The 24,419-nt window shown below is 37.1% G+C and overlaps 1 protein-coding gene across 2 annotated transcripts; it reads right to left on the reverse strand.

The window, feature by feature from the left end:
• Window positions 1-390: 390 nt before the first annotated feature.
• Window positions 391-15,773, reverse strand: LOC116259598 (uncharacterized). 2 transcript variants are annotated; one of them, XM_031637458.2, is made up of 19 exons: window positions 15,598-15,773; window positions 13,156-13,648; window positions 12,314-12,405; window positions 10,949-11,113; window positions 10,439-10,829; window positions 9,717-9,835; window positions 9,533-9,605; window positions 9,199-9,422; window positions 9,026-9,070; window positions 8,767-8,896; window positions 8,281-8,472; window positions 6,902-7,017; window positions 6,616-6,703; window positions 4,601-4,750; window positions 4,386-4,517; window positions 2,734-2,904; window positions 1,279-1,338; window positions 1,021-1,193; window positions 391-898 (listed from the first exon to the last, which is right to left on the reverse strand). In XM_031637458.2, exons 1-18 carry the CDS (start codon window positions 15,624-15,626, stop codon window positions 1,056-1,058), a joined length of 2,808 nt encoding a protein of 935 aa, XP_031493318.1. In that variant the 5' UTR covers window positions 15,627-15,773; the 3' UTR covers window positions 391-898; window positions 1,021-1,055. The 2 variants fall into 2 exon arrangements, with proteins under 2 accessions (XP_031493318.1, XP_031493332.1); XM_031637472.2 differs by having other exon boundaries at window positions 396-898; window positions 8,806-8,896; window positions 15,598-15,772.
• Between the last annotated feature and the right edge of the window lie 8,646 nt (window positions 15,774-24,419).

The raw sequence follows: 24,419 nt of genomic DNA on the forward strand, positions 1-24,419 counted from the left end.
ATGCGAAGGTGCATCTCCAAAGCCACCTGAGCCTGACTCCTGTCCCATGAGACAACCCGGCAAAGTCTGTTCCAGAACAGGGCTCCCCATAAAACCACCATCCCATTCAAAGGAACATGATTACAGAACCCTTCTGTTAGGAACATAATCTGGCAACAAACAAGGAATACTGAATTACATAGCTAGTTTGGTCATACGTGCAATGATGAGAATTCAGTCTTGATACATCTTCTCGAAAATATATAGTGGCTGTACCTTGCCCACCTTATAAACTAACTATGATGACATCCAAAAAAGAGAAAATAGGAACAAGGGCCTACCACCTGCTCTTGCTACTGTTTACATCCCATTAGTCAATCAAACGGTTGGCTGAAGATGCAAGAAACATAAATGTAGATTACTTCTAGATGACTGCAGTTTGCACTCACATCATTAAAAAATTCATCAAAATCAGGGCCCCAAGTTCGACCCCTGAAAGTCAGTAAGTACATTCTAAAGGCAAAAAAATATACAGCACAGTAACCAAATTAAAAAGAAACTTGCTGAAATCGTTTTCCTGAAATGAATTTCTTCTATTTTTTAGTGTGTAAATTTTGGATTTCATATTTGGTAGAGCATGTTTATACATGTGAATTTGCCAGCCAACAGCGTCTGATGATGAGGACAAATAAAAGGCCCCTAGACAACAATATTATGGCTGAAGTCTTCAAGAAAACAAAATTTTGTTTCTGTGTACAAGATCGGTTAATACAAAAGAATTTACAAAGGATGCCACATCTCATCTGACTGAGCATGGATCAACTCCAGCTGATGATAAAGTAGCAAGAGCAATTATCAGCCTCCTGAAGTCCGTGATGCTTTCCATTGGAAAACTCCATGCTCAAACTACAGCGGCAACCTACACATCCACCACCAAAAGAAAAAGCGGGACAGAAAAATATTAATAGTGATGAGCAACTAAACAATATAAGATTGTTAAAAAATGCTCCAAATTCTGGAGAAAATGAATAATAGCATCACCATTATCTCAAACCATCCTGCGACTTTATGGTACTTCAGTCATCAGGTGGGTCCTTTGCTAAGTTATCCATTTCAACAGTGTCATCTGCATTAAGCTCAGAGTGCTCCATTTCCTTCACCTTTTCAAGTTGCCTCAAGAGATCCAACCTATCTGGTGCATATGTAGACGGTATCTGCAGAGTACAAAACCCAGGTCAGCGAGCCAGTAATGCATTGGGTTTATGCACATCCAGATAAAGAAAGAAAGAGTTCAAGTACCAGTGCTGGCACGTATCTTTGAATAGCAGCAAGCATTGCCGCATGCCCCACTGCTGTAACCTGAAAAAGTAATAAATGTAATCTCCGGTACTTCGGCATGTGAAGTATTAAAAGCATGACCCAAGCACTACAACCAAAACATGAAAACACACATGCATCTTAATTGAGAAAGTTTTTCTCACATTGAACTACTAAAATGTCTGGCTTGGCTACTAGCATAAGAGCCTGGCTGTAGCTACACATGCCAAAAGTGAATAATTTTGGTATAATTTATCCTTAACCATTGATACAAGCCCTTCACATAAGCTTGCCTTATTCCTCTTTGGCCTCACTCAGTTCTGATCCACCTGCATCTAATTTCCTTTCATGACATGTAGGAATTTTAAGTCCCCTCCATGCAATTCTTCTCACCGCAACTAATTCCCAAGCAGCGGAAATTTATTGCCCCCATTGATTTAGATTTAGTTTCATGGTAACATTCAGTCAATGTACCAACCGATGATAAAGGCCTGATGTTGTATATTGAATTATTGCAGTCAAAATATCAAGTTGGAGGGATGAAAGATACAAACAAGTAATTCTAAGAAAAAATCTATAGAAGCAACACAGAGTCAACGAACATGTACACAGTACACACACACATGCATGTTTCTTCCACAAACAGAGTCATATAAGATGTTTGTGATATTTAGATGTTATATACCAAAATTCAATAAAACTCAAACGAGAAAGTACAAGTTCTGAAAAGGAAGCCTAAATTTTACATTAACAAAGAGGACTCGAACACTTAGATTGCACCATTAGAAGTATCAATGTCAATATTTAGCATCATTGTATGATCAATGGAGAAAACTAATTGATAAAGCAACAAGGTTACTGGTTAGATTTTATCGTGTTTCATTTCACCATTCAGGTCGTTATGTGCTTCAAGTTTGGAAGTTTATTATGGCCTACCTACAATGAAAGCAAAATTTTACACCACTGATGAACCCACCAAGGAACCTAAGTAAACAGTACATGGATATCAATGACCAGGCCATCTATAAAATAAAAGCTCCGAACTTGTATAGGAACCACTGGAGTTGACATCCTTTTCTACCATGATCGGATATGGATACAAGTAAGCTAGAAAAAACTTCCATATTATCTCTTGAATAACACATAAACTAAGAAGAGCAGCAGTTTCAACTTTTAAATGGTTAGAAAAAGGCAGAACGTTTGGTCTCTTAGTGAAGGCATCACCAAGTACAGATGAGAAAAAGTTAATGGCCATTGTTTTCATAATGAGAACAAAGTACATAAATGAAAAGCATAAGCAATGGTTAGAAACAAGCCCCTAACGAGGCATAAATGCACTACAGGGAACACCATATAGTTGTATTAAGCAGTAACTCCATACATTCCATTTTCCAATACCTGGAAAAAGGAAAGAAGCATAGGAATTCTGATACTCACAGGTAGAAGCATAAGAATGCCAATGGGTATTACAGAAGCCAAGTCTGTTACAGTTCTCTGAAGGGCCTTCTTTTCCTTTTCCGTAATTTCATCGCCAGTAATTACCCTCTTGAGTAAGACTGTTGCTGCTGCTACATCAATGGCCAACAGTTGTGTGCCCTGCCACACATCCTGCTTTTACAAAAGATACACAATTACCCTTCATATAGCCGTCTTAGACAAATACAGACTCATGGATACCTGTAGATGCACACACATACATATGATAGCAGATAAAAGAACATTATGATACAAGCATTTTACATATATATAAAATAAAAAACGGAGTGGGCACTGGACACAACAAAGAGACGGAAAAAAAAGGACATAATCACATAAAGTTAGCAAAATCTAGATAGTATAACCAACTTAAGTGAGCCATTCATCCAACAGGAAAACAAAAATATCCAGAGTTTTTACTTCATGTAACAGTAAAACCAGTGAACAAAACCTTTCCATTTCATACTTTTTTATTACCTGGTATATGAATGAAAGCACAAAAAGGTAAGCACAAGCTTTTTTTTTACTTTAAATTTTGACAGAACTAAACAAATGAACCTAACATTACAATATTGTCAAAAACATGCAATTTCTCGCACCCTAGGTCGAGACACATCTCCCTGAGTTCAACACTGGTTTTCTTCAACTTAAGGCCAGTTAATGAGTCAAATGACAAAATATTTTCAAATTAGTCCTGTCTTCGTATTAGCCATAAGGTTCTCATATCTTTCTTTAGCACTTCAACTTTTGTGCCTCATAGTAATTCAACATCTCTTGCTCCATAGTCCATCTATTTTACGAATGATAAGAATTGTAAAGTTATCTTACTCTTTTTCTCTAATGAGATCATTTAGTATGATTGTGCTTTATGAGGAAAAAGGCACTTTTGTGTATTATTAGCAATATTTATCAGGAAATAACTTTTTGGGCTTTTTTATTTAACCATGAAAAAGCTTAGGTGTATTATTAGCAATATTGAAACCTAGTTCTGTTTCTTCTTATGATCACCTATATTTTGGTGAGCATAATATTGAGAGGCAGAGCAGTACCAAATTATGACAATAGAGACCCGCCTCAATTATTAAATTCTTGAACTTCATTAACTTTTAAGCTGAACCACCCATCCAGGTGGATGGGAGCTTAGAACCAAATTTTATGGACATGTTTCAAGTGGAAAATTACATTACCCGACAGCAGCTGAGACACTTTAATAAAGCTGCAATTGGTCTAAGGCCATAAAAGCCCTTTCAGACAGACCCGCCTGAGACCCACCTGGCCAGCTTCTTAGAATATCAAGCTGCACCTTGAGAAAAATAAATTGGGAAAAAGCCTTACAAGTGGGTCCAAAATTCCAAACAAATATAAAACAAGGTTAAATCCATGTAACTAGATCTTAGTCCAATTATGTAACTGAAAAAACAAAGACAAGCACATGGTATCTATTGGGCTAGCTAGCAATAGGCAAAAAGTGAAACCAGGTCTCAGCAAACATAAGCCAGTTAACTGAAACAAGGATTCAGCTAACTTCACTTTCCCAGTGTAACATGCAACAGGAATATAATGTGATCAAGACAAGCTTTATCAAAAGAACAGGTAAATGAATAGTATAATACCGCTCCAGTTTCCTTGATCTTGCCAATTGATTTCCCGATGATGCTTTCCTTCTTCTCTGATTGTGTTGGTGCCGTGCTTGGAGCTTCTGCCACAAGTTTTTCACTAGAACTTTCATTGACAAACTCTTCATCCTGAAAGAGATTTTCTGAATGTCATTACAGGGCTAAAAGGTGGCTGAGATTCTATACCCATTCAACTCATTTTCCTCATGTACCTCCTCATTTTGGGCATCAGAGGTGCTCCTCTGCACACGCTTCTCAAGCTGAATCAGTTCATTTCTTAAAAGTTCAAAACGGAGAATATCATTGGTTTCGGCTTTAACATCTCCAGTAATAGTGGTGCCAGATACTTGTGATTCATCAACCTAGAAAACAAAAATGTTTATGAAATATTGTAGGGGAGGCACCATGTATATGTACAATAGTTCTACTCAAATGAATGTGATCACACTGGAATTGGAACCAATTCGCAACCAGGAGCTCTGCTATCAAATTATAATTTCATGCATCTTAAGAAGTCCAAGAAAGTTCACATTGCACCAGCAATAACTAAGTTTTCATTTACGGTGAATCAACAGTTGTAACTTCTTGTTGTCACAAGCATAACCACAAATGTCATTTTAGAGTTCTTATCGATGAAGTTTTTCTCAGGTATGTTTAGGCAAAATTTGTTTTATCCAGGAAAATCTCAAGAAAATTTCAGAGATTTCAAAAAAAATCAAAATATTAAGTGAAAATTAAAATAAATGAAAAACTAATAAGAAGATATAAAAAATATCTAGATGAAATAATAAAAATGATAAAGTGATGAGCATCATACTGCATGTAGGAGGCCGCATTAAAATACCTAAAACAAGAGGAGATAAAACAATGAAACATGTTAGAATACCGTGTAATAGGGAACCGGGTCCGGATATGGACCCGGTACCCATGGGCACGGGAACTGAGGACGGGCTCGGTTCCCTAGGCGGGTCTCTCTTCCTCCCTCTTTTATTCTAATCACTTATTGTAATTGTTGATTAAGTGACTCCTAGGGTTGCGGTTTTGCCCCTAGGTTAGAGCTTCCCCGTGGTTTTTCACCTCGTTCCGAGGTTTTCCACGTAAATCCTGTGTTCGTTTTTTCTTTCTCTTCTTCCGCTGCGTATTTCTACAAAACAAAAGTTGAAAAAACAAACACAAATATTGAAAAAATAAATAAACGAAAAAAAATCCCAAAAAAATGTGATAAAAATGTGATAAATTGGTTTTTACGCTTTTTCAGAATATTGTGTATTTTTCCCATTTCTTTTTGTTTTCATTTTTTCTGTTAATATCGTGATATTTTTGAAAATATTGTAACATCTATGGCTATGGTCACAAGCAAATACACATTTTTCTCTACATCGAGATACATGATATAGCTTGTTCACTAGCAATACTAAACTTATATATGTTCATTAAAAGAAGAATCAAAACATCCAAACACGTGATCTGAAAACAGCATAAAAAGAAATAGGCTACTTATAACATATCCAAATGAGGGTTACACAATGTCTTACATAAAAACCATGTTATCACCTAAAGGTACCTTTGAGTTGGTGGCCTCCTATGTCCCAACTGCGCAAGCATATGCACACCAGGTGCATTATTTATGAAAGTCCAAGTTGAGACAGTTGATAGAATAGTTGATACCACAAGAAAAGAATAAAGTAAGTGCATGTACCATGTGTTTCTGTAAATTTGTACTTCAATGCTTCTTTACAACCCAAATATACTGAATACTCTACACCAAACTACTTAAGTGCAAAAGTTTGAGAATTTCACCATCAGGTCATTCTGCAGTCTAATCCATTGTTTACCTCGTAAAGTACCCCTATGTGTCAAAACAACTAATTTATGTACATGTTTTTGCTAAATAAGACATGACCAACATACTTTTTCATAAACACATACGTTATCATGTAATCATGGATGCATATATATGCACACATGTACGTATGTGCCATGACAATACAAAAGGCATGTGGTTTAGCACAATGGAACTAACAAATTGAATGCATAAATCATATGTTTTCTTTGAAATTATTTCATTAACTTCTAATGTTAAAGCCACTAAAGTCCACTCAAAAAGTTATTAGTCTTATGATATAAGAACTAATTAAATGGACAATATAGAAAGTTTGGAAAATTGACTAATAATTCTGAAAGGAACGAAAAAAAATATATATTAGCACACCAAGGGCGCACTTACAGTTGATTTTGTTGCCAATAATTCCAATCCTGTTTTCTTTGATCGTGGTGCAAAGAAGCTCCACAAACGACGAGAGTCATGAAAAGCCCTGATATTTAAGTACAAGAAAATGGCAGAAATAGAGAAAATTATGAGGAAACTGGCACAGGTGATTAAGATGATTACGACAAGAGAAAAGACAAAAGCAAATATGTTGATTTTCACATGAAGGTTTTTACATAGCAAAAATTTAAATATGTTTGGAAGAATGACATAAGATGCAGGTGAAATGACAGTTGTACTGTACCTCTTTGTAACTTTATCTTTCTCATTATTAAGCACCATATTATCCTCTTTTGAAGCGTTTATATTTCCAAAGTGGGCTTCCTTACTGACTGAACTTCGTAAAGCATCCTCTTCTTCCTAGTTAACCACCATTACAACACAATTAAATCAATGCTCATAATGTAAGTAGCCGTGAACAAAGAGGCAAATGATACTCAAAGAATACATGGAAATGTATAGGCTAATGCCACATGCAGCATTTGTTACTATGCACTCTTTCTTGAAATCTAGTTACTCCATTTCAACTACTACCTTATTATAAAGACCCATGGGCAATCTTTCCTTAACAAGTTTATCAACAGTGTTGTGATCCGAGAAAAACCTTCCACAAATTGTGTAGGAGCTTGCCAAGCCAAGGAATGACCAATATATATATATATATATATCAAAAGAGACAGAGAGAGTAAAAAGAAAAACACAAATTTTAAAAGGAAAATGACAAAATGATATTTAAAATCTGTTATAGCCTTATAGAGGGGAAAGAGAGAGAGTCAATCTTGACTAGAAAATATAGTGAAGGGAGGGGAAAATAAGAAGGAAGAAAAGAAAAAGGGAAGAGAGAGAGGGGAAGGAAGAAAAGGAAAAAACAAAAGAAGTGTTATGTTTTGCATGCTTCATATTCAAAAAGAATGACGTCCCAGGCATGTTGATGTGTGTCGATGTTAGTGTCAGTGTCAGACATGGCTATAACACTGAAATATCATGTTTTTTGAAGTGTCCATGCAGCATAGTTTGTATGTAAGATATATTAGGTCACTAAATTCTAAAATGCCCTTAAAGTAGGAGATCTGGATAATGAATCCATAATGGATTGAGACCCAAAAACCAAATAATATGCATAAGCCAAAAAGAAGTCTAACATAACTAACAAATGGGCAAATGTGCGGCTTTAAAGCCATTTGCTGCCATTTTATTTACTAGAGATGCAAAGTTTTGGATCCAGAACAGGTGTATACACTGGACACCAGGCAAGAGTTATCATCTACAGCAAAAAAATAATAAAACCCTTATACTCAATCTGGGAATAGTTGCAACCCCATTGCTATGAATCCAAATCATTCACAGACTAAGAACTCGTGCATGTAAAAGTAATCATCCATGTATGAGGTGTTTTACCCTGCAGTATGCAGACACACCTAAGCACAGAATTTGAACACAATTATGCAGTAAAAAATTTAAGTCGTGCTAGTATGATAAGAATCTGGGTGTTTAACACAAATAGGTAAATTATATAAGAAGAAAACCACACAGTCAAATTTAAAGTCTGGAAGATAATATTTCATAATTACAAGCTCATATGAGACACTGAGAGAAAGTAATGGTTTTAAATTTGTAAGAAACCTGTTGAAGTGATGCTGCCTTGGCTCTGAATGATGCTTCAAGAAATTCAGCCTCCTTTTTAAGTTTTCTTATCCTTTCCAGATCAGAGCAAGCAGCTTCAAGGTGTTCCTTCCCTGTCTTGGTGCTACTCACATGAAGCTCTTGAAGCAACTCCTCTAACCGCTTCAGAGCTTCCTCAACACTCTGCAATGCCTGTGGTGTTTTTATTAAACAATTAAATGTGTCAATGATCTTCAGGAAAGCAACGGTAACTTTTTTGGGTAAGAATATCCAAAGCTTCATTAATTAATCAAGTTTTAGAATATTCAAATCTTCATTAATTGATCAAGTTTTTGGTTCGCTCCATATAAAAAGTTTATGCTTTTAAGTAGTTTGTATAACAAGACACTATCAATGGCTTCCTCTCCTGTTTTTCCTTGGAAACAGAGAGAGAAAGTGGGAGAGAGAGACATGTTTTATAAAAAATGAAAACAGAGCAAGAATTACATTTTCCAAATTAGTGGAAAACCAAGAACTTGTGCATGCCTGTTCAAATGATTCTCCATCTGGCTCAACTAATGAGTCACTTCGAAGAGCTGCACCTGAATCCCGAGTAGTGACAGTGGATGTTCTTCCCCTGCAGTCAAAGAAAGAAAGGAACCCAACAGAAGGTTAAGTGACAAGTTTGCCTAATTTCATGAAAATTATTTTTGTGCAACTCAAAAAAACAGAGGTAAAATCAATGTGGGGACCTCTTGTAACTTACTTTAAAACTCCCAGTCTTTCTTTGCATTGGTTTAGCTTTTGGTGTCTGCGAAAATAATAAATAAGCATTGCAAGTAAAAGACATATAGTCAGGCAAAAGATAAGAGAAAGTAGGTTTATAAAGTAATTGGAAACATTGCCTCTTTTGACCAAGCGTGTACCAAGATGAATTACCCCCTAGAAAGAAACCTTGCTGCTTTAACATTAGAAGGGTTCTCAAGCCACGAGCTGTATTTAATAAAGCTCTCAAACCAATGGAAGCATGTCTCTAGGGCATTCACGATAGCCTCCTTCTTGGAACATCCTTGGCTGTGCCATTCATTTTCTTCATGCTCATGGCTTGAGGCAACCGAACTATTTGAATAGAATTGAAGCCATTCCAGTTCTTCACAAACGACCTAATAGGAGAAGAAAGACATTTGAGTTACACTGTTGCTGCAACAATGCCAGTAAGCAAACTGTAGAAACTGCTAAGAGAGCAAAAAAGATTCCATAGAGTATAGCTGACCTCGACATAAAGCTGATAGGAACTTATGGAAGAGAGCTGAGGGTAATATAATATGCTTCCACCAATTAGATACCTAGAATGGCCATCAAAACAATATAACATAGCCCATAGGAAAATAAGCAAAAACAAAATTGCGAATGAAAGAAAGAACCACATACTAAAGCTTCTCAAAACTGAAGAAAACCTTATGATATCTTCAACAGGATCATCCTTCACATCAACACCACTAGTTGAAAGGTATGACTTTGTGCTCCTTCCTAGCGCAATGAAGAATCCAAATATCGCCAAATCCTTTTCCAAAACCTGCAGTTAGCACATGCACGTTTGCCCCATCAGCTGGGAAAGAACGCACTGCTTATGCAAAAAATAAGCATAAGCTCTCTAATGAGAAAACCCAACCAAAGTTTGAAACACATAAAACAATCAAAGTCATTAAATAATTTACCCATCATAATCATGTGCAAGCAAACCAGCTCCATCAGATTGTAGAGCAGGGGCATTCTATTGTAATTATTTGTTACTTGATTTTCTAAAATGAAAATTCACTTATCATTTGTAACTAAAGACTTGCATTCAATTGTTTGCAATATTTCCTTTGTGTTTAATTTTTAGAGAAGTGCCTTCTTCATTGTTCACAAGGTTCTATTTTCAATGTGTTATTTCCCAAGAGATAGATTTCCCTTGTGCTTTCATGAAAAACCTTCTCCATGCACTTTAAATAGACAAAGACGGGCATCTATGGACACAAGAATGACTTCAAGCCCACTCAAAATATCATCCTAATAAAAAAAATGGTAACAACTTGTAGAAAATGCCAAGTATATGTTTTCCAATAAATACAATCAACATTGAGGGAATATGTAGAAACAAGAACAAGATTTTCCAAGAAAAATCATGATCTCCAACCTCTATACTTTCACATGTTGTGAGTCTTGACCATATTCTTTCCCTGTCAATAGCACGTTGCAGCTGTCTCTGGGCAAGATCAACCCAAAAAGCTATCTCTTTAGTGTCCTTATCTAGATTGTCCTGGCAACCTGCTGCTCTAGGACCAAAATGAGCAAGAAACTCTCTGCGCAATCCTATTTTTCTCATAAAGCCATAAGCTTGATCTATAGGAACAAAATCAATAAGCCTCTCCATAAATCTTCCAGTAACATCTGGTATAAGAGAAAAAAATTGGGGGCAGGAAATCTTTGCTGGTCCAAGCTTTGTAATTGCAGCAATACAACTCAGTGCAAGCATTAGGAGAGACACATCGTGAGTCGTATCACAGGATGATACACCTTTTTTGCTTCTGCATCATTGTAGAGCAATGAAAGATAAAGAACTCATTAACAACAAAACCTTGATGACCTATATAGTTAAAAACTTAAAATTTTCCAGACACAGTATCAGTTCAGGAATGAAGCATACACTTTTGTTGCTTCTGCAAAGCGAGGAGTTGCTTCAAAATAATTAACATAACTTGCCATAACCACTGGGTTTTGCTGTGACCAGAACCATTCACTTGCCACTTGGTCCTTCCCAGAAAGTTCTTTTGTAATTACACTCTCCAAAGGAGCAGACTGTCTCAACAAACTGCACACAAATTCTAAGACCAATCAACCAACTGTAACTTCTAGTTATTCTAGACTAGGGACAGATAAATGTGCAAAATGTATAACATAAAAGTATAGGCAAAGTGGCAAAAAAATCACACATACTTTACAGAATCTAGTATTATTCAGAAAAAACTGGCTCACCATACCCATAGTGTCTCTTAGGCTATGTTTGAAAGCCTCAAATCTAAGTTCCAAGGTGATTTGGGAACCATGCAGATCTAAGATCTGCGCATCTGTGGTCCAAAACATACCCCAACCACAGAGACACAGTTTCTGCATTCACCGTAGATGGGAAAACCGTAGATCAAAAATCCATTGATTGTTTGAGTTATGGATTGCACAGCAGCACGGATCTCAAATCACATTGGGTCTTATATCCAAGGATATCAAACTCAAACTTAGGGTAACAAGCAGCTCTAGAATCTGCCTCGCTGAACGAATAAAATGAAGTCACAGGGAATGAAAACAAAGCAATTCTAAAAGCCTAACATTTTCATCCTCCTCTGTTCTCGTAAGAAAAAGTATGACATATTTAGTTATACATGAGGAAGTATATAGAACAGCACAGATCAGCTCTAGATAATGCATAGGAGGAATTTCCAGTTTGACTCCCATATTGCATTTACTGTACACATATATACATATGTGTGATTGTGTGTCTATTTCTATATATGTATATGCCACATAAATATATAATAAATGTGTGTTGCATTTGAATTTTATAATAATTGACAAATCATTGCATCCACTGCTGCATCCATCTGAAATAGTTGCAAATACATAGATAAGAATGTCAATGTATTTTGTGTTCAAGAATGTTAACCACTGCGACAGTGGAATTTGAACAACTTATAAGATATTCATGATGGAAACTAAAGAATGTTGTGAGAAGCATGCGAGTCTGGGACACTACATTGACAAAACAAATAAAGTATTTGTAGAGAATTTTTTAAATATCCAGGACATTCAAAAGGATCACATGTCCAACATAGAGCAAGGAATTTGTCACTATGATCAGTAATTTCACCTTCAAGAACCAATGGCTTTAATTGGTAATACCATATTACCGGACTAAAAGGTCAGAAAAATAGTAAGTCTCAAGTTCTCAACTCCAGAAATTTGTTACAGAATAAACAACACGATGTTCAAGGGCTAACCACTTATAATCCGTGCATACCTCCTCTGAACAAACAAGTTAACATCTCTGTCCCTTCCATCTCCTCGAGACGCAATTTCACATGCTGCTTGCAGCAAAGAATGAACAGCAGCCTGGGAAAACAAGCCATCCAAATAATAAAAGAACCTTCCAGAGATTGATATCCAATCTTTTTCTCTCAAAAAGACATTCATTTGGCGGTAGAAAATTAAAGCAACAGTTTATCAATCAGAAGCTTCAAAAAGACATTTCTCATTGTTGCCAGCCTACAGTTTCCAAACACAACTAACTAGCATCAACAAGAGGCTGAAATGAAATGTAAACTGCATCCTTTCGTTGCCTCGCATTGAAGCTTCACATGCATAAATATGACAAGAAGCAGAAACAAAATGACATGAAAAAGTCAAAGCATGATGATCTTGTCATTAGGCTTTGTTCTTTGTTATTCCATCATTCCCTTTCAATGGGCCTAGGGGCAGGCAATCGGCAGGAATTCCAGTGGACATCCTGGGCCAAGATTTTTGGGAAGAGACAGACAGTGATTGATTTAGCCCAGCTCCATGTTTTGAGGGCAGACACGGAATGCAATCCATTTGGCAATTCAGTAATTCCCTAAAACCACATTCTCACTCTAAGAATCCAATCAGGAACAACATGGTTGAAAACCACCTCTCTTAATGTTGATGTACCAGTGAAAAGCCCTAGATACAATTAACGATCACTCTGCAGACAGTTTTTCACTAACAAGGAAAAAAAGGTAAAGGGTAACAATAAAATGCCTCATTTCCTCTAGCTTCACATTCTTTGGGGTCAAATGTAAATAACACATAAATATTATCTCTTAACAAGTTTAATGTTCTGACCTGATATGAAAGACTCTTGATCCATGCATTTTTGTCTACACCAATCCATGCCTTTGAAAACCAAGGAATGGTTGAGACAGGGCTATGTTCCTTAATAGCCAACTCAAAAACCCTTGCAGCATCATATATGGACTGAACCAGACCATCGCTAGAATCTTCGCCTTGCAATGATTGATTTAACTTTATCCGCATCTCTTCCATATCATCTCTGGGGTTTGCAGCAGAGGTTCCACTAACTGCTAAACCATCATCTGAAGGAGCAGATTGGAGCCACACAGGCATCCTTCTAGCCTTGGTAACACGTGAATATCGTCTACATGGCCCAACCATGCTACCAAAAAAACTCCCTGTATCAAATATAAGTGGCCCATGCTTCAAACAGCATCTCCACCTTCTTCCGTCCTTATGGTGAAAAGGACCATTCAGATGGAACAGTTCCTTGCAGATAAAATGTAAACCTGTCACCCTTGGTGCCATTTGAGGATTTGAACTACTGAAACCAGCAGAATGATGGAAACCAGTTAAAAAAAATGCAGATATCATCCTCATATCTAGAGACATCTAGTGATATACTAAAGTAGTGCAGTTTATGACATCAACATGATCTAATGTTTTAGAACAAGCCTTCACTTTCCATTAAAGATGCACCTCTATTTCTCAACTCTCAAGTTCTATACTTTATTTACAGGACATTTAGTTGTTTCTTGGAATTTTTTTTACCATGTATTGCTTTAAGATACGAAATAATGATAGCATTATCTCTCTTTACAGTAATAATGACCATGTTAAATTATATCAGCAAAATCTTGTCATTTAAGTTAATCCTGATATCCAATATATACTTTGGGCCAATGGTGAAACTAAGATCATCTAGACTTCACTGCAATCATTGTTGATGCTAATACCTTTTTACCTTTCCTCCCTGTGAAACATAAGAGATGCATGATCTAACCAATTGTGACAGGAGAAAGTGGTGCTGAACCTGCAATGAGAGGTTCTTCAAAAAAAAAATTTTTTTGTTTCTTTTAACATTTGAATATTTTATTTTGATTTTTTATCAATTTTTTTTAAGAACACTAGTAGAAAGATCATAAATTCATAATGTTCTTTATTATTTCTACATAGTTTTCTATTTTCTGAATTCCAGAAATTTTTTTCAACAAAACAAGCTTTCCAATCAACTCATGAAAAAACAAAAACAGTATTTATGACTATGTACGAAACTGAAATGAAAATTTTCTACCTGGAAAGATGGAAGATCAAGACCAGGGACCTGGTATTGTCCGTTGGTTTATATTCCAGAAGGTAAACAGGACAGACGTGAACAGAAAGCCAATCCACAAATGACCCTTACACATGATGTCAGTTGGTTGGGAAGTCCTTCTCATCTACTGTTTCGCATGACATATATCAATCCTAGTTATCTACGGGCCTGTGACATGTAGAGAACTCTCGCAAATTTGAAATGATATCAAAAGGATTTGTGCTTAAATTGCGACCCATAACAAAGGAAACTGTGAGTTGACTCGTATTCTGGCTGACACAACCAAAAGTTCCCCACCTAAACTTGCACGCAAACTTGGAACTGTTCAGTATCTCACTTAAAAGGCACCCTATCGAGGAAAGGATTTCAAACACACATATCATGTTTATGCTTAAGCTTGATGCTATTCCTTTATATTATTTTGTTACTCCAATTCCTAGAATGGACCTGTTGTTGTTGTTTTCTATCATCCTGACCGTAATAGTTCCTCCAAGATAATCTTGCTTGCCCAGATAGCGATGAACTCTACTGGGTGCTAGCAATACTAGTTTTCCTCCCGCCAAAGCATGAGAGGGTTGTGGTTTCATCCAAGACGATATGTGTTGTTCCCTAACTCATCCTGGAAGCCATAGGTAATAGATCATTCTTTTTTCCGGCACAGCCGAATATCTTGTGACCATAATGTGGTGGTCTTTACAGGCAATTCCTAGCTAAAACATTAGCAGCCTCTATTACTCCTCTCCTCCTCACTCCCGCACACTAATAAGCATCAACCCAACCACAATTAGTGTCCTTCTTCCTTTCCTACATTGCTCACAATACTCTAATCTTCTTTTCGTATGCACATCGAACACGTACCACATCCATAATTCCAGGAACCGCTTAATCACCGAATGCAGCCATTAATGTATCGGATGGACGTGAAAGAAAACTTATACCACCGCCCCTTAAATCGAAATCCTCGTTCGCGCGCGCCTAATTTCACAGGTCAAACTTCAAAAACGAGTAGAACTCATTGCCACAGAGAAGAAGAGTCTTCGTGTGGAGCGTCGAGAGGAGAATAATCAGTATCTTCCACCACGAGATTCGACAAGAACAATGCATGAGACTATACGAGACTATACCGAAGCATCAACTGGCAGAGAAACAGAGAGAGGATGCGTTTATCGAACGCGAACCTGGCTCCGTAGCGCAACTTTAACGCCATTGGAATTTTCGTTCCCTCGTCTTCTTCTTGTTTTTGCTTCTTGGTTCTGTCGATTGCTTGAGCACCGAATCCTCAAGGAGGGAGAGCGACGGAGAGAAAAGAAAATGTTTTATCCGGGGTAACGGCAAGGAGTGCGTGTGGCGGAAGGCAGAGGGCGGGTTTCTGCTTCTGCGGCGAGAAAATTATCTGCCCGCCCTTCATTGTTGTCTTATATTTCAGCAACGCCATCACTTCAGAAAGAAGGCGGACTGTCTAGGGCCACCAAATCTAGCCTGACCCGAAACCTTTCTCCGTCGGTTTCCAGTTTTAGTCATCATTTCAACGTCTACTACAGATTTTGCAACTTAAGATGAAATTTTTTTTTTCTATATTACTTTATGAATAAAAGGTCGGATGAGATAGTTACTTTATGAAATTCTTTTCATATTTAAATCAATTTATGAATAATCTTAAATTTAAAATTGTGAAATTATGTTGTATTGTACTTCATGGCCTTTGTTCTTGTATGTACTGAACCGAAGCTGTTCGTGATATCGCCAGACTATTTAGTGAGTGGTCGGATCAATTCGGCTCAGTCTACATCAGATGCTCCTAATTCAAGCCCCCCCCGGTTAGAAAGTTGGATCCAAACCAAACCCGACAGACTGAAGGTGGTGGCGACTCGGTTGGATTTGGACATGTAGGAGGGCAATTAGGCCATTGCGGAGACGATAGACGTGGCTGGGTCGATGCCTCTATCTATGGGCATGGTGGTGTTTATGTGGACGACGTGGAAAGATCTGAGATCACAAATCCGGAAACCACCCGGTGGGTTGGGTTCACCCTATCTCTTGTTCCCATTCCAACGGCTTCTTTTTTCTTTTTTCTTTTTTCTTTTTTTTTCGTCAAAGTTCGTAAACGAAACACGCTGTTGGTCTTGCATGTGTCCCCCAAACATTCCTTGAATTTTGGGATTCAGTGTCCACAATGTAATAATTTCTCGTTTTTGTGCTTGACGCTTTGAGATTTTACAAGAAACGGTCCTACCAATATAATCTTAATGGGCGTGAATCTCGAACGGAAATTTTCTTACCAAATCTGATATCAGATTCCTACCAATTCCATATAATCTGGTAATGAAGTTGAATTCAATAAAAAACTAATGCACCAAATTCATGAAACACCGTGACATTGTGTTTCACGCATATGTTTCGATCTATTTTCATAACCAAACTGCATGCTCCTTAAGCGGTTTGATAGCATCAGAGCTGTGACCTGAACTTTCTCAAATCACTATTATCTGCATTGAGACTGGGGAGAAGGATGGCTCTGCAAAAAATGGAGACTGGAAAGAAGGATGGCTTCCCCTCGCCTTGGAGAAAGGTATCCTTCTTCGGTGTGGTCCTTTATGATTTCTGCAGATAAAAGATTGCTAATAGAAGACAGACTTTGCAGGTTTGGTATCTGTTCTCTGCTTTTTGTACATCTGTAATTACTTCATTTCTGGATAATAAAACTCCAGTTGAGCTGCTGAAGAAAACTTTGAATTTCACAGTTGCGGGTTTCAGGTTTGCATTACGTTTTAAAATTCACGGATCTGTAGACTGAGAAGGGTGTTAGACACTAGACAGGAATGTTCAGCGAGAGAGTCGAGCCTGAGCTCAGCCAGCTCGAACTCGGCTCGACTCACATAAAGCTTGGCTCAAGTTCGAACCGAGCTTTATGAGGCAAGCTCGAGCTCGGCTAGTTTAAGCTTGTCGGTGAATAGTTGGTCTTCTTCAGTTTATGGAGAAAAAAAAAACAGGTGCAAGATTATTCTACCGCGCTTCTATATAAAGAGTACTGAGGAAAATATTATTGCTCACATCAAAAATTGATTATACACTAATTCATATAACTTAACCTTGAAACCAAAAAATTATTACCTGATTTAGGAGGAGCAGAGCTGATGTTCATCACCTCATAAGAGGAGGGGAGGGCTTACAACACCAGTGGAAGCACTACTCCTTGGGCTTCCAACACTGCCAAAATGTCTTGGCCTGGGATTCAATAAATTTTTAGGGAAGATGTCTGCAAGAAACCTCAACCAAGGGGAGAAAATCTTAGAAACAGAGGCATGTGATGAAGAACAAGAAGGGGAAACGAACGCCATTTCCTCCAAAGGGGAGAGAGATAGAGAAATGTTAAAGGCTTGAGAATTCTCAACCAGAAAATCGAAGCCCTAGAGAATGATGAGAAGCAGAGAAAGAAAGATTGGACTTGATGATGGCCCTTTTTTTTTTTTTCTTTAAATATGTTCATTTAGTTAAGTCCAAAATGCCAAGAGTTCAATGCCTGGAGGGCACCTCTCTCAGCATAAACTGATAGTAGTCTCCCTAATCCAGTTTGGTATCTTAAATGAAATTTGTTCTCATATGTTAAGTTTAGTTTTTGGGTGCCTTTATAATTATACTTATTTGTTCCTGACTTTGTAATATCACAGCTTTAATTGAACCTTCCATAAGTTTATTCTAATATGCAGATCTACCAACTGAAACATTCATTATAAGAATGAAACAGTATGTCCTGGTATGAACTTTGAATTTGAATCCATGGCTTTCACATATTAGTGACTCGCATCTCTGTTATATATATATATATACACACACATAATTCACTGAATCTGCAGTCCAACAACACTGATGTAAGGGGGGTGTTTGATGGATTTAATAATGAAAGTTCCAGAAACATAATTTCTCTTCAAACTGAAATAGAATAAAAAATTACAGGTTTCAGTTTCTTAATTCTAGAAACAAAATACCTCGTTTATTTAATAATTTCAATTTCTAAAAAATTGAGCATTTTGATTCTAAAATTCCATGATTCTTGGTATATCGAATGCCCCCTACTTAACTTCAGGGATTCAACAGAATTCAGTTCACATCCAATTGCATAAAATTCAGTTTTATATTGTGATGTGTAGTAAACACCAGAAGCCCATTAAATTTGAGCTGTTTACATCCCTACGGTCTATATCATATTTAATAAGTTGTCACATATATCTTCACCTTATTGTTAATAGCTTAATATTATTAGGTCCATTAAGTGGTCGGTGATCCCGTCAATAAAGGCATCATATAAGTATGGATGTTAGTTTAGTCTTGATTTTTTGAAGTTGTTTAGCTAATGGAATGGTTACATACCATCTCCAAATTTATTTCAAAAATTATGACAGATTCATAAACCAATAAAACCAATAGAACTTATGAGGTGGTCTATGAACCAAATCAAATGGCCCCTATAGTGATGGGAAGACAAATTCAACTTCACTTTCTTTTTTCATTTTTAGATTTTTTTTTAATTTGAAAAGATTTTAATGTGCATGATTTTATTTATATAGATAAATAATGGGAACCTGCTAAACGATGAACCGGTTACAACAAACAAGGAGGTGTTTGATGAATTTCGATATATATATATATATTGTAGGGGTGGTTGATGCACATTGGAGGGACTAACTCACAGACTCAGAGAGGAACTCTTTCCCGGTTTGCTTTTACCTGCTTCCTTACTGTTGCCTTTTTCCTTTCCTTCATTAAATGAACGAGGACATCTTCCCCGCTTCTTCTTCACCAACCCCTTAAAAAACAAAATCATCACAAACACACACATCACAAACAAAATCATCACAAACACATGTTCTTGGTGGTGGTGTTTAGCAACTGAGCATTCTCTCATCACCCAATTCATTAGTTCCAAATTTGACATGTCTTCCCCTAGTGTTTGGAATAGTTCTATCTCACACACCTCCCCCTCTCACTTTTGGTGCGACATGCTTTTTGTCCTTCCTCTTTTCCTCCGCCTTGCTGACCTCTCATCGTCCGCGTCCCCATCCTGGCCTCTCTCACCTACCCGTGAGTTCACGTTTTCTTCCTGCTACCTGGCCTCCTTCGGTCCTTCTGTCGCGTCGCTCCCACCCCATTACCTTTGGTATCCTGGCCCCTCTCCTCGTGTCATTGCTTTTGTCTGGCTTCTTCTTACTGGTCATATCAATACTTTTGACCACCTCCAGCGCCTTGGCATCAGTTTGACTAACCAGTGTCTTTTCTGTCTTGTCGAGTATCGGGTTTACATTTTTACTTTTTGTTCTTTCTTCTTTAGTGTTCTTGCTTCTACATGGTCTTCTCTTGTTAGTAGTCTTTCAAACTCACCTTCTATTCGTCTCTTTTTACTCTTTTGTCATTCCCCCCACCTGTCTGTTTCCTGGGGTCGTGTTTGGAGGTCATGGCTCATTTCAGCTTGGTGGTACATTTGAGAGGAGCGCAACAACAGGGTCTCCAGGAGCACCTTCTCTTCGCCAGATTTTGTCGCTCGTCTTGTGCAAGGGGATGTCCAATTTGCCATTCGGTTAAAGCGTCGCTGCCCATCTGCGGTTGGGTGACCTTCCTCTTTCACCCCGCCTCTCTTCTTTTTTCTGGGCACTGTATTTTATATTTTTCTTCTTGTTTCTGTTTTTGCGGTTTGTTTCGGTATCTAGAGGATCTCTTGTCCCCAAATTTTGTTATATATTTTCATTGTATCGGCTCTCTCTCTCTCTCTTTATATATATAATATATAATCAAAACATTAAGTTATTGGAAAGTTTATTCCAAATAAAATATATAAACATGTTAACACGTCTATGAAAAACCGTCTAACATAAAAACATGTTTTAGTTCAAGTTATGGATAGAAAACGTTTACTTTTCTTACTATCAAAGTTTTGATATTGTACGAACCATTCATTTCTTGATGATCACAAACACAATTTAAAGTAAATAACGATTGGCCTAGTATATAATTCATATTAAACCATTATTAAGATCACATTTAAGACTCTGACTTAAATGGTCCATACATATTGAAGGCCTTTTAAGTTTTTAAATATGTGGAACTGAGTGCCTTTTAAAGCGTTACTAGCTTAATCCTTTTAACATTTTATAAAAAAAGGCTTCAGAAGCGGTTCATAGATGATAAGATCAAAGAAGCTGCTTCGAGCTAACTTCCTGCGTGAATCAAATCAATTTAGAGTCCTTTTCTACTTTAAAGATGAGGCGACTGCGAATTAAGAAAGTCCTCCCTCCCGGCCCATCTGCATTAATCTATAGATTAAGCGATCAAACTGCTTCTCTCTTTATGTCAATTTGTGTAGATATGCATTGCTTTCACATTATGATATATATATATATATATATATATATATATATATATATATATATATATATATATATATATATATATATATATATATATATATATAGAGAGAGAGAGAGAGAGAGAGAGAGAGGCACAAAGAAAAGAAATGTCATTATTGGCTCATCAATATCAACCATTTCTTCGTTATCTTATTTGGGTGAGGAGGCGAGTGCGGATCTAAGTTATTCCGAGTCAACAAACTCTTCAAAGCTCTTGGGGCCTTTGCAGATTTTTCTAATGCACATTTATGCATACATGAGTTGTCCATTCATATGAAAAATTATGAGACATGCTAGGTAGTCCATTTAGGTGTTTGGTTGGATGTGAGTTCGGTCCGGCCCGTAAGGAATTCGGTCCGGCCCGGCCCGATAAGGAATCGGGCTCGGGCCGGCCGGACACTCGAAACTCAAGCTTGAGCTTGGCCCGATTATTAAAACTCAAGACCGAGACCGGCCTATTAAATTAAAAAATATATATTTTAATATAAAACAATATGTAAATGTAATTAATTGTAATAAAATAATTTGTATATATTAATAAAATAAATATTTCAAAAATTATCAAGCCCACCTGGGTTTATCGGCCCAACCCTTTTTCTAAGCCCACCTTTTTTTTTTGGGCTTGTGCCTGAGTCGAGCAGGGTACCCGCCAGCGGCCCAGCCAGGTGCCCAGCCTAAGTTGCACATGACCCTGCTCATGCCCGAACTCATATTGAAAGGACTAGACCTAGCCTTGCCAGAGCTAGAGCAGCCCCTAAAGAGCTAAACCAAACGAGTCTTCAGTTAGATAACTCAGCCTCGCCGCCCAATTGAGTTATTATGATGAATAAAATACTTTATTATATTATTTTTAAAAAATTAATCAGTTTATTTAATTATACTTAATCAGAAAATTCTAGTTGAAGTAAAAAAAAAAAAAAAAGACGGATTCGACTCGTTAGTTCAGCCTTAAAGTTGGATATATACCCTAAAGATTGAAACAAGTTCATGATAAAACTTGGTTCTTGGTGGCCTTGTGCCCGGACGTTGGTTCTTATGAGAACAATACATTCTCATAAATGTGTGTTACTGGTACCAAACACGATCTAAATGCGGGTTGCAATTGGAATTGATGATCATTCAAAGACGATGACTCTTAGGAGTGATGGATCATCGCGGTCCTTCAATGCAGCAAGGACCATTCATTCAAACGGTGAGATCAAGGACCATTTAGAGCCAATCATGATTTAAAAATTGGGGCCATGTTCATTGGAACTGTGCTTCTTTAATTAATTGCTGTTAGACTGAGCACAGGATGTGGGATAATTAAGACATTCAATCCACTGGCATCATTTGTCTCGCCTTTGACAAGGGCTATTCAGAGATCACAAGTTCCCTAATGCTTAGAATTATGGTAACATGTCAAACAGGTCAAATGTCCTACAGCAAAAATTAACTTCATCGAATATGGCATTTTCGGTCAGGTACACTATAGGCAATAAAAATGGTCCACTTAATCGCCAATCAATGTTGTTGTCTAACTTAAGCTTGTGAAAAGTGACGTTTGAATTTCAATGTGGCGTCATTAAGCGGACAAAGCAATTATTTTGATTTTTGATGGCACCCAGGTCTGGTGCGGCTGTCCTAGACCTAAATCCACATACTTTCAACCACTAATTTAATCATAAAGTGGGCTTTGTGGTGCCCCACGAACCTCCCAACTATCTATAACCACAGCTGAGTTTGTTTGACTGTTTGAATTGTTTCGACCACCGTCGAAGAGGAAGTGCGAATAAGTGGTCTTGACTGCACGTGTTTGTCCTTGAGTCTGGAAATCATGTTTAATTTGTGCATAAATATTTTATGGTTCAAATTTGCCATCTCCTGCAACCATTCATTTTTTTCGTGGTTTGATAAACCCATAATTCAAACTCGAATCGGTGGAAGACTGGGACCCTGGGTCGGAGAATCGATCACAAATTTTAATAGTACCTTTTTTTCTATAAATAGATGAAAAGGATAAGTCTGTTGATATTATGAGTATTTATATGTACTTAATAAAGTTTGTGATATTTCACAAATCAAAAAATAACAAACTTTAGTATTCAACAACACACGATTAAAAAAAAAATCACATGTAATTAGTTAAAGATCTCAGCTAACTCGGCGAACCCTGACTGGTGAACTATTAAATGATATTCCTAGCGGACTCGGGCAGCTCGAGACTTGGATCAATGAGTTTGCCAACTATGGTTTGTAGAGAGAGAGAGAGAGAGAGAGAGATTCTTGATATTTTTAATTAGATATTTCATTTTTTCCATTTTTTAATATTTCTATACAATCACATATACGAAAAAAGTAAAACAAGATAAAGGTCCATATGAAACATTAATTTGACTCATCTCATGAAAAATTTTTGTTCCTTTCCTGCAACCAATGGCCTGTAAAACATGTATTTCAGTCTATATGATAATTGATTCTCAAAGTATGAAAATGACTCATATAATAAGTACTAGAGAACGACTTGTGATCACCAAGGGCGGAGGGGGGGCACCTAGGTCATAGCCCCACTCCAGCAAACTGAAAAAAAAAATACATTGAAAAAATTGAAATGTTTTTAGTTGTTCATTGTTTGAATTCGTGTTCAGTTTTGTTCCACCCGAATCCTCTTTAGTCGCCCATGAAAAAAATCTTGGCTTCGCTCCTTCGTGATCACATGATATTCAGCTTTTCACATATTGTTTTGACTTTCTCTCTCTAGACACACATATCTAGACATTTAAAATGAGCTTTTAGGAGAGTCAACCTCAACTTGTTCAGCCTCTTTATATCTTGTGTCATTTATGCGTCAGCTTCCCGTTGTAGGGTCACATGGTCACAACAAGAGTCCATATAAAACTTCTCACAAAAATGACAAAATGGCGTTGTAAGGTTCTTGTGTGGTCCATTGAGAAAAAAGACAATAAATCATAATTGATAACCATGCTTTTTCTTCTATTGCGTAACTTCTGTGAACTCTTTGCGTGCTGCAAGTTTGGATGGATTGCTCTTCCCTTGAACAATTAATATCAGAAAAGACGTTTAAAAAAGTCTTCAAGATGGATGGTTCTCATGGTATTGAAGATTTCGGACACGATTATTTTTTACATCTGAAGTTACACACAGACTGCAGCCTAAAGTTTAATCGACTTTTTATATCGTGTTTGGTTGGGAGCGTTGATGCGTTAACTAATCTATTACTTATATAAGTTCCGTTTCTCGGTATGCCCGCTTGTGATTTGCGCGACGCTCAGTGCAGGGATGAACATGACTTCCGTGGGTCCGCACGTCCACTTCTTGTCGCGCGTTATTTTGGCGTTTTTTTCGGCCTATCGTTTTCAAACGTGACATTACAACTGCCTTTTCTTTTTTGTTTCTTTCTTATCCTTTTGGCGTTCCGTAAATCTTTAAAAATATAATTTAGTAATAAAAGGGTAGTTTAGGCTTTATATAATTGCTGGTAAAATATATATATATATATAGTTCAGTTCAAGCCTTCATTTAATAGCTTTCATGAAAGGACATACTTTTTACAAAGGGATTTTGCTTTTCCAAAATTATCAACAAAAGGTAAACTCAAAGAA

Source organism: Nymphaea colorata, chromosome 1 (assembly GCF_008831285.2).
Source record: "Nymphaea colorata isolate Beijing-Zhang1983 chromosome 1, ASM883128v2, whole genome shotgun sequence".
Lineage (NCBI taxonomy): Eukaryota > Viridiplantae > Streptophyta > Magnoliopsida > Nymphaeales > Nymphaeaceae > Nymphaea > Nymphaea colorata.